This window comes from Cucurbita moschata, unplaced genomic scaffold (assembly GCF_002738365.1).
Source record: "Cucurbita moschata cultivar Rifu unplaced genomic scaffold, Cmos_1.0 Cmo_Scf00001, whole genome shotgun sequence".
Taxonomy (NCBI): Eukaryota; Viridiplantae; Streptophyta; class Magnoliopsida; order Cucurbitales; family Cucurbitaceae; genus Cucurbita; species Cucurbita moschata.
This window is the reverse complement of record NW_019268517.1, coordinates 10,916,068-10,925,660: the sequence shown is the minus strand read 5'-3', so window position 1 is coordinate 10,925,660 and position 9,593 is coordinate 10,916,068. Positions and strand designations below refer to the sequence as shown.

The 9,593-nt window shown below is 36.3% G+C and overlaps 3 protein-coding genes across 9 annotated transcripts in view; all 3 read left to right on the top strand.

Moving 5' to 3' along the window:
- LOC111449794 overlaps positions 1–4,767 on the top strand; it is a 7,979-nt gene extending 3,212 nt beyond the window's left edge. For all 5 annotated transcript variants that reach the window (XM_023089866.1, XM_023089873.1, XM_023089858.1 and 2 more), the window contains 12 exons: positions 32–74; positions 434–460; positions 561–653; positions 1,319–1,494; positions 2,087–2,258; positions 2,342–2,464; positions 2,734–2,853; positions 3,135–3,155; positions 3,291–3,349; positions 3,505–3,595; positions 3,755–3,871; positions 4,496–4,767. In XM_023089866.1, the coding sequence (XP_022945634.1) occupies positions 32–74; positions 434–460; positions 561–653; positions 1,319–1,494; positions 2,087–2,258; positions 2,342–2,464; positions 2,734–2,853; positions 3,135–3,155; positions 3,291–3,349; positions 3,505–3,595; positions 3,755–3,847 (1,018 nt within the window). In that variant the 3' untranslated portion in view covers positions 3,848–3,871; positions 4,496–4,767. The remainder of the gene's footprint in view (positions 1–31; positions 75–433; positions 461–560; positions 654–1,318; positions 1,495–2,086; positions 2,259–2,341; positions 2,465–2,733; positions 2,854–3,134; positions 3,156–3,290; positions 3,350–3,504; positions 3,596–3,754; positions 3,872–4,495) is intronic.
- A 96-nt stretch (positions 4,768–4,863) lies between these two features.
- LOC111449825 lies at positions 4,864–6,264 on the top strand. Of its 2 annotated transcripts, none has more exons than XM_023089886.1 (4): positions 4,864–4,941; positions 4,978–5,403; positions 5,516–5,663; positions 5,882–6,264. In XM_023089886.1, exons 2-4 carry the CDS (start codon positions 5,023–5,025, stop codon positions 6,100–6,102), a joined length of 750 nt encoding a protein of 249 aa, XP_022945654.1. In that variant the 5' UTR covers positions 4,864–4,941; positions 4,978–5,022; the 3' UTR covers positions 6,103–6,264. The 2 variants fall into 2 exon arrangements, with proteins under 2 accessions (XP_022945654.1, XP_022945663.1); XM_023089895.1 differs by having other exon boundaries at positions 4,898–4,937; positions 4,974–5,403.
- A 564-nt stretch (positions 6,265–6,828) lies between these two features.
- On the top strand, positions 6,829–8,899 carry LOC111451544 (pentatricopeptide repeat-containing protein At1g08070, chloroplastic-like). 2 transcript variants are annotated; one of them, XM_023092122.1, is made up of 2 exons: positions 6,829–8,203; positions 8,290–8,591. In XM_023092122.1, the coding sequence occupies exons 1-2, from the start codon at positions 6,873–6,875 to the stop codon at positions 8,441–8,443; spliced, it is 1,485 nt and encodes a 494-aa protein (XP_022947890.1). In that variant the 5' UTR covers positions 6,829–6,872; the 3' UTR covers positions 8,444–8,591. The 2 variants fall into 2 exon arrangements, with proteins under 2 accessions (XP_022947890.1, XP_022947818.1); XM_023092050.1 differs by having other exon boundaries at positions 6,829–8,899.
- The last annotated feature ends 694 nt before the right edge of the window (positions 8,900–9,593 follow it).

Sequence of the window (9,593 nt, the reverse complement as noted above, 5' to 3'; positions counted from 1 at the left end):
AATTTTTTTTTTTTTTTTTTTTTTTTTGCAGAGATCTTTTCAATGTCTTTGGCTGCATACTCGAACCAGCAACAGTAAGTGCTCTAAAATCTAAACAATTTAATGCCTTTCTTTTCATTTGCATATTCCAACAAGATAAATCCACAATGATTATATCTGTAATTGTTTATCTAAGCAAATAAAGCCCCATCCAAATAACGACATTTCTCATGGTTATCAAGTCATTGTCATATCGCTTGGCATGTTTGCATAACTCAGTGAAATCGTGTCACTTGAGCTTATACAAGTTTTACTATCTATCTGAAGCTGTGAATAAGGATCAATTCATGATGGCTTTTTCATGTTTTTCTTTAAATAAAAATTTTGAGAGATTTATCTTGTCAAGATCCTACATGTTTACTTTTTTTTTAACCTTCTCTGGTTGTTTATGCAGCTTCCAACTCAATATTACATGGCATTGGTATGGTTTTAAGGTTTTGAAATAATTTTTTTTAAACTCTCTGTCCAAATATTTTTTTTCTTTTGATATTGGTGGAAATCACTATCATGCTGGTGTACAGTTGTATACGATCACAACACTGATTCTGACTACACAGACCATATACTATGGGTACATATATCCTCGAATGAAAGATCATCGAAGACAGTGCAAGGTTTTACATTCTCTTTTCCTATTTATCACTTGTTGCTTATCTATGACTCTACATATACACTTAAATTTGTATGTATAGATACATATATGCTATTATACTACATATACATATTCACTTACCCACATATATATGGGCTGGAAATAATTTCCAGTTAATACTGGTGTATTTTTCCTTCTCAATTAAAACTGTAGTTTCTTTTGAGAACGCTAGTTTCTGTCACCTCAAATGGTCCGAATCATCTCAAATAGAAAGTGTGGCTCCACACCCTTAACTTCCAAAAGAAGGGTAAAGACATGCTTGCTTGCTTAAACCTCCCTCTAGGATGTTTTAGCATCTACACAATTTTTTTTTTTTTAAATTTGTCTTTGTATTTCAATCACATAGCCCATGTATTGACACTGAAATGTTATGATATTTTAATCCATTTCTTTCGGTTCTCATTTGGGCTTTAATGCTCTAAATAATCATAAAACATTATTAAGCAAGGTAAGATGTACAGTATAGATGAGGCTCTTTCTGCAAAGATTTGTTATATTTGTTTGCCATACTGCTATTTGTGAATCTACTGAATGCCTTAGGTTCTTTTTTGTATATGTTTGCCATATTGTTATTTGTGAATCTACTACATGCCTTAGTTTCTTATTCATCGTGATGCCAATGCACAGATTGATACATGTGATAAAGTCCAACAAAGCTATGGCGGTGTTGATGTTAAGCAAATCAACAATGACGATGACATGAACAAGTTCAACACTTTTGGAAGAGAGAATGGTTCCACTAGTCCTATGCCTCTTCCTATGCCTCGACGAAATAGTTCCCTGGGAAGAGAGCTATACTTCACGTAAATATTTTCTCCTTTGACTGTCCAGCTTCCTGCTTTAGACCTGTATCGCATAAAAATCACAATAATCCAATTGTGTTTAGATAATTTTAGCCTGCAATCTTGAAGTTATAACTTTAGTAACCTTCAAAATTAGCAATTTAGAAATGTAATGTCATAACTTAGTCTAATTCTATTCCCACTAAACAAGGGACTACGTAATCACTTCCCTTGAATATAATTTGGAACTCAAAGAAGTGTTTTATTTAATTTGTAATCTACTTAATATATCGATTTTATAAGGTCAAACTACCTTTGATTTATTAAGTTCTCATCCGTAAGAAGTAGAAGAGAACTTGGGGTGCTAAGTTTTCAAATAAAATTGGTACTTCATGCATTGCTTCTCAAATTTGTATAAATTGCCTTGCTAGTAGGTAGACATTGACCATCTCTTCATACAATGCTGGTTTGCCTATAAACATTGGGCAATTATCAATTCTTTTGTCTTTCACTAGGGACTTCTAGCCTTACTCCTTTTGTATATCTTTTATTCTTCATTATGTGGTATGTTTCCCTGGTCATTATGTTCTCTCGTTTATTTGTAAATACTTAGGTCAGCAAGATCTCTATCGTGGAGTCATACTCCCACAACAGGGTCTTTTTTAACACAAAAAATGACTCCTCCTTATATTCAGAACCCCTTGCAAGAGCCGCTGCTTGATGGAAATGAACCATCACCATCACCATCTTCAACACCTCCCAATGTCAAGAATATGCTGTCTGTGGTAAGGTTTATTATATAATTCTTGGTACCAATTGTCCGTAATTTATAATTACAGGTAATAATAGTTTGCACTTCCATCACCAGGTCTTCATGTTGACTTTCTTTGGCACACTCAGTCTCCATCAATTTGCAGAAAACAGATTTCGTAGTGTCTCAGATAATCCGAATAAAGGATTTGTCATACCAGTAGGTAGAAAGCTTTTACAGGTAGGCCAACATGAACTTAGTTTTACATGTATGTTAATTGGAAGTTTGCATAAAAACTGCTAAGAAACCTAGTAATTCATACTCCAGAAGCTTGTCTTCATGTTTCTTTTTTGTATATCGTTCTACTATGAGGCAGCTGCATGTATGATGTGCATTTCATATTTTACCTTTTTGCATCATTTGGCTTGAAAGTTGACTCTAAGGCGATTTTCAATATTTGATATTTGAGTGGAGGCATAATAAATCATTGAGTGCTATTGAAATTCCAGGTTACTGGCGAGCTGTTGCAAAATAATGGCAGTGAAGGAAGCAGTGGAATTGGAACTTACCTTGGTTGGGCAATGGCATTTATATATATGGGTGGGCGACTTCCTCAAATTTGCTTGAATGTAAGATCTTCTTTACCAAGCATGAATTGATCCATTGTTAGAAAAACTTGCGCTAAAATTCTCATACATAGTCTGGTCCATAGCGACAATTGGCTTACATGAAACCAAGTCGATGCAGGGCTCTGTTTCCACCAGAAAATTAGGAAGTTGTATATATGCAACCTTTTTGGTGTAAGATTTGATTAGCATGCATGTGGTTTTCTTTGAGAGTCCAAATAATAGAAATTGAATCTGTGTGGTTATAAGGTAATTGACTCTTGGTTGTTTGTTAACTTTTGCAGATAAGAAGAGGACATGTTGAGGTAAAGATAATTGTTGTGAAATTAGCTTAGCGTGGACTTGTAGTTTGTAACTTTGGTTCATCCTTTACAATTTTTAATGAGTTACATGCTGTTATTTGTAGTTGGATTCACTAATATTTTTCAATTATTGTGCAGGGTCTTAGTCCTTTAATGTTCATTTTTGCTTTAATTGGAAATTCCACTTATGTAGCGAGGTGAATATGGTCTATTCTTTATTCAAAGTTCCTTTAAGAATCATATAGTTCGTGAACTTCAATCGTAATTCCTTGTGGCCCATTTTCTTCTTTTTGAAGGTATTGGAATCAATTCATAATAGTTTCTTCGATTTATTTATCTTGTTTTTTTATAGTATACTTGTGAGCAGTACAAGCTGGTGGAAGATCAAACCAAATCTTCCATGGCTAGTAGATGCATTTGGATGTGTTCTTCTCGACACATTTGTATCCTCATTATCAATATATGACACATGCTTGAAGATATAATCTATTGTAGATTTTTCTTTTAGCGTTTCTTAAACATGTAGGACCTTGTTAATGCTCTACTTTTATTACTCTTCAGTGGTTTGACTCTGCAGAAACTAGAAACCTTAACTTCTTCAGATACTAATACAATTTATCTATTTCCACTACCGGGTACATCGAGTTGAAGATAATAGCCTCGCGCTTCCAAATGAAGCTTGGAATCGCCCATGACAAGGAAATGATGTGATTGCTAAGGTCTCACTTTCTTTCTGCTCACCTCGTTTTTGTTTACTTCTGTACATCGTGTTAAAATATCATCACTAGTCCAATAGGGTCAAACTCAGTAATTGTATGAGCTCATTGTATATTCATTTTAGTAAAATGATTTAGGTATGTTAGGAATAAAGATACCTTAATATTTTAGGAATAGATCGTCTAGTCTCTACTATAAATACCCTTTCACCTTACCTAGGTTTTCATTCCAAGAAATATAAAGCACTCCCACAAAGTGCGGTGATTTCTACCGTGTGTGTTGTAGTCTCTTCTTGATTGGTATTAATAAACAGTGTGCGCGTTCTCCACATAGAGTTGTGTTCAACACATTGTACTTATTTGGTGCTGTGACTAACAATATGTAGAAAAAAAGTGGGAACATAAATATAAAAACAAGAACCGGATAAATTTAAGGTGTCTTCATGTGTAACGAAGTGGAAATTTTGCATCCAACTGGTTGTATTCTTCAACGAATCGTTGAGACCAGGAATTGAAAATGAAAGATATATTCGTGTTCGACTTAGTAGCTTTTACTGTTCTCTTAACCATTTTTGAACTATGATTTAGAATTATTATGGATAATTGTCGTTGATTGTTACACTGTAGGTAATTCGTCTCGGCCCCGTTGAAGCTGAAATGCACGCATAAACTTTCATAGCTCCTCCGTGCAATCGTACGCAAGCTTACTCGGCCACATTAAGAGGCAGTTTTGCTGGCTCTCGGCTTGAAACACACGGATGCATATTGGTTTCTCATTTTTTCTTTTAAAGTTTCGAGGATTTGATGTTTGATTTCTCCAAGTTTATGTCTCCCCCCAAATTAGCATCACAAATCTGGACTCTATTTGCTCATCACTTTTTTACTATTATCTTAACTATATCTTTTTCCCCTAAAAAATTAATTGGAGAAATTATTGAATTGATTAGTGGGAAAATGATAACAAAGGTTAATACAAAAATAAAATATCTACATTTCTTTGGTCGACTTAGATATATCTTTTTCCCCTAAAAAATGGGTGTCCACCAGTTCAAAGCCACACCCGCGCACGAAACCACGTCCATCCCAAAAAGAAAAAAATCACACCAAACCGAAGAAATGGCTCCAATTCTCCAAGCTTCTGCAATTAATCACCAATGGCTTCTCTTCCATCCCTCTGTGTTTCCTCCTCCGCTCCATCCCTTCTCCCACCTCATCGCCATTCGAACTCCCTTTTCCGCCATGGAAGCAGCCTCCCAACCCCTCCAAGAAACACCTTTAGACGTGGAAAAACCACAACATCGCTCTCCTTCCGCACCTCCTACCGATTCGCCGTCGATCACGAAGACGAAGACGAAGACGAGCAAATCGCTAGAGAGTTCAGCTTCGACGAAGCAGTCGATCTCTTCAACCAAGGAGCTTATTACGACTGCCACGACGTTCTTGAGATTCTGTGGAACGGAGCCGAGGATCCTACCAGAACACTAATTCATGGCATTCTCCAGTGCGCCGTGGGACTTCATCATCTCTTTAATCGGGTTCGTGGTTTGAAATTTAACGTTATTTCATTTGGTAATTTCGATGCTGTGTGTTTGATTTTTGTGGAATGGAGTTAGTCGTGATTGTGAATTTGTTGTTGTTTTGGCTCAGAATCATAGAGGGGCGATGATGGAGCTTGGAGAGGGACTGTGTAAGCTGCGGAAGATGGAGTTTCAAAATGGCCCTTTCCATACTTTTGAGAGGGAGATTTCTGCAGTTTTGGACTTCATTTACCTGACCCAGATCGAATTAGCTGCCTGTGAGTTCTTTTCTTTCACCTTTTTTCCCCATTACAACTCCAATCATTTCTCTGAAAATTGATTTAGCAGTAATCGAATTATATATATAGTCTAAGTAGTTAACAACGATTGTTCTGAAACTAGAATTGGTTGTTGTTGATTTTGATACAAATATGGTCACTTGATTCACCATTGTCATGAACACATCATTGTATGATTGTGTTTGGATTATAAGCAGGTGATGAGAATGTGTGCGTTACAATGGAGGGTTCAGAGAGATCATATGAATTGCTTGGAAGATATGGTGCAGGACAGAAGCTGTATGATACAGAGGGAGAAGTTGATGGAAGTATGTGCATTGTGTTCTCTCCTCAAACGTCTCAAACTCATCCATTAAGGGTAAAGCTTCCTACTCTTGCTGCTACCAAACAACACCTTTTAGCTCTTGACTACCATTGATATTCTTGGTGTTCTTGTTTTACACACATGCTTAGTGATGAAGAAAGAAAGATCTCTCATGTATACAAAGTGATAGCATCCTTAGGTTATTATTTGAAACTTTGAATACTATATTTGTATTCGATTCTTGATTAAATTATAGTTTTCGTCTATGAACTTTGATGATTGTGTCTGGATAGTAGGAATTGGCTAGTTCGGTTCGCTTTTCCATCTTAATTATGAATTTCAAAAAATAAAAAATCTTTGATTTTGTTTGATTTGTATTGAAAAGATATGAAAAATTGAATTGAACGGAACTTAATCCAATCCAAAAGAAGTTTGTTGTGCAAGGAAGGAAAAGGAAAGTTGAAAAATTAAGCCTATAAATATGTTTTTATATTTGGAATTTCTTTTATTTTCTTGTTTATTATTTAAAATTTGAAAACAAAAATCTAAAAACTAAATAATTATCAAATGAATTTGTAAGATTTATAACACACAACTGTTAGAAATTTTAAACTAAAATTACGTTTTTTTTTTTTTTGGTTTTTTCCATATGTTTTATGAAAAAACACAAGCTAAAATTTGAAAATTAAAAATGAGTTTTAACAAAATTATTTTATTTTTTGAAATTTGGCTATATGTTCAAATATTTAAATCAATATAAACGAATTTTTCAAATAATTAATAAAAGAAAAACAAAATTTGTAAATATTTTATGTAATATTGATTAAATATTAGGAGGCATTGGCGCGTACCATTACAATACATCGGCACTACCTTATCCGTGTATGAATTCCCAAGAACTCCGTCTTCTCCCCCACAGCCTCAATTCCTGCACATCCATTGCTCATCTCAAGCAGCTCCATGCCGTCGCCATTAAAACACCTTCTCTCTCTCTCCACAATCAACTCCTCTTTCCCAAACTCATTTCTCTCTCCTCCTCCTCCCCCTCCCCCGACCTTTTCTACATCCGCTCCATCCTTCTCACCTCTTCGGCCGATGCGCAATTCCGCCTCAATCTCTGCAACGCCTTCATTCACAGAATTTCTGCGAACTCCAATGGCGAGAGTACTAATTCCACTGGTCTCAGGGCCATGGAATTCCTGAGGGAAATGCTTCTGATTGGCGTCCAACCGGATGGGTTCACATTGCCGCATGTTCTCAAGGCTCTGGCTCGGATTCAGAGGATTAGAGAGGGCCAGCAGATTCATGCTCATTCCATTAAGATTGGATTGGTGAGATTCAATGTTTATGTGTGTAACACGTTGATGAGATTGTATTCCGTCTGCGGCTCCATCGACGCTGTGCAGAAGTTGTTCGGCGAATGTCCTCACCGGGATTTGGTGTCTTGGACCACGCTCATTCAAGCGTTTACCAAGGCTGGGCTCTATAGGAAAGCGGTTGGAGCTTTTATGGAGATGTGTGATCTGAAGCTAAGGGCTGATGGGCGGACTCTGGTGGTTGTCCTCTCTGCTTGCTCCAATTTGGGAGACCTGAATTTGGGTCGGAAAGTGCATTCCTATATCCACCATTACATTGACGTGAATGCAGATGTATTTGTTGGCAATGCCTTGTTAGATATGTACTTGAAATGTGATGATTCGAACTCTGCTTACAAAGTGTTCGACGAAATGCCTGTGCGAAATGTGGTTACTTGGAATGCTATGATTTTGGGGTTGGCTTATCAAGGCCGGTACAAGGAAGCTCTGGACATGTTCCGTAGGATGCAAAGAACAGGGCCCAAGCCAGACGAGGTTACGTTAGTAGGGGTTTTGAACTCTTGTGCGAACCTTGGAGTTCTTGAGTTGGGTAAGTGGGTTCATGCATACATGCGTAGAAATCATATTTTGGCTGATAAATTTGTTGGGAATGCACTTCTTGATATGTATGCAAAATGTGGAAGAATAGACGAAGCTTTTAGGGTGTTTGAGGGCATGAAAAGAAGGGATGTATATTCATACACAGCCATGATTGTTGGGCTGGCCTTGCATGGTGAAGCAAACTGGGCATTCCAGGTCTTCTCCAGGATGTTAAGAGAAGGTGTTGAGCCAAACGAAGTAACATTTTTAGGTCTTCTCATGGCTTGCAGCCACAGTGGATTAGTTTCCGATGGCAAGAAGTGCTTTTTCGACATGTCGAATACATATAAGCTTAGACCTCAAGCGGAGCATTATGGCTGCATGATTGACCTTCTTGGGCGTGCAGGTTTAGTGAAGGAAGCAGAAGAGATTATCCACAGCATGGAAATCAGGCCAGATGCCTTCGCTTGGGGAGCTCTTTTAGGGGCTTGCAGGATTCATGGAAATGTCAACCTCGGGGAAAGTGTGATGCAAAAGTTGATGAATTTAGATCCTGGTGAAGATGGTAATTACATTCTTATGACTAATTTATATTCTTCTGCTCATAGATGGAAAGATGCATTGAAATTAAGAAAGAAGATGAAAAGTAAGAAGATGAGGAAAACTCCTGGATGTAGTTTGATTGAAGTTGATGGTGTTGTTCATGAATTTCGCAAGGGTGACAAGTCACATCCAAAAAACAGAGTGATATATTCAGTATTGGAAGGAATCGCTTGTCATTTAAAGAGCTATGGGACTGTGGAACATAGTACATTTTCATGGTAGACTTAAATTACTTTGTCGATCGTGGGAGAGTGGGATGAAGAAATTACTCAACTTGACCGAATCAGCTTCATGCTCTGCTCCCACTTAAACGGAAAGGCTTCGACAAGTAAGTTCCCACCTTTGCTTTCGTGTATAGTTGCCACTATTTTGAATAACAACACATAAATTTAAAGTTGGAATTTATTCCCTAATTTGTTTCCTTTTAATTGCTACAATTAAAAGATTACATATATATAAAAAAAGAAATTTTTTTGTCATTTCTAGAAATCTTTCTAGCCCACCTCTATTGATACGACCACATCTACAAGTTAATAATCTTGTTAATGTGCTAACAGGTTATAGTCGTTGAAGTTTTAGTCTTGATAGCTTAGCTTTGATTTAAGAACTTACCCCGATAAAAACTAAGGGGAAGAAAAAGAACCCACCTTTTTCTTAAAGATTCCAAGAGAGATTCACTTCGGCTTACTATGCTCTGAACTTGTTCTATCTTGAAGTATGTTTAACTTCACCTGTATGAATCATACTGAGTTAACTTTTGTTTTTTTTTTTTTAACTTTCTTTTAAATCAACGTTGCTGGAAATTACTTGCGACTGGTTTATGTTTGTGATTGTTATGGTGAAATTATCTGATTACTGTGACCTTTACTTAAGTAAATTTAGAAGTGTAATTTGACATGAGATTATAATCTATGTATTAAACTATTAATTTCTTCTAGTAGATTGTTTTATTCTTCTGGTTGCTCTCAATTGTTAGATTTTATTTTGAGATTTAAATCTTCGTTTGATATGAATATGGTCGGATTGGTTGAATTTGGACCTTCAATGGCTGAATTTAAGGGTAGACCAAAATCGTAGTTGAGTTCATTTTTTTTTTTTTTTTTTTTT

Coding starts and splice junctions, on each gene's coding strand:
- LOC111449825 (XM_023089886.1), top strand. CDS start 5,023: ATGGCTTCTCTTCCATCCCTCTGTGTTTCCTCCTCCGCTCCATCCCTT. Junction 5,404..5,515: donor TTCATCATCTCTTTAATCGG/GTTCGTGGTTTG, acceptor GTTTTGGCTCAG/AATCATAGAGGGGCGATGAT. Junction 5,664..5,881: donor CCAGATCGAATTAGCTGCCT/GTGAGTTCTTTT, acceptor GATTATAAGCAG/GTGATGAGAATGTGTGCGTT.
- LOC111451544 (XM_023092050.1), top strand. CDS start 6,873: ATGAATTCCCAAGAACTCCGTCTTCTCCCCCACAGCCTCAATTCCTGC.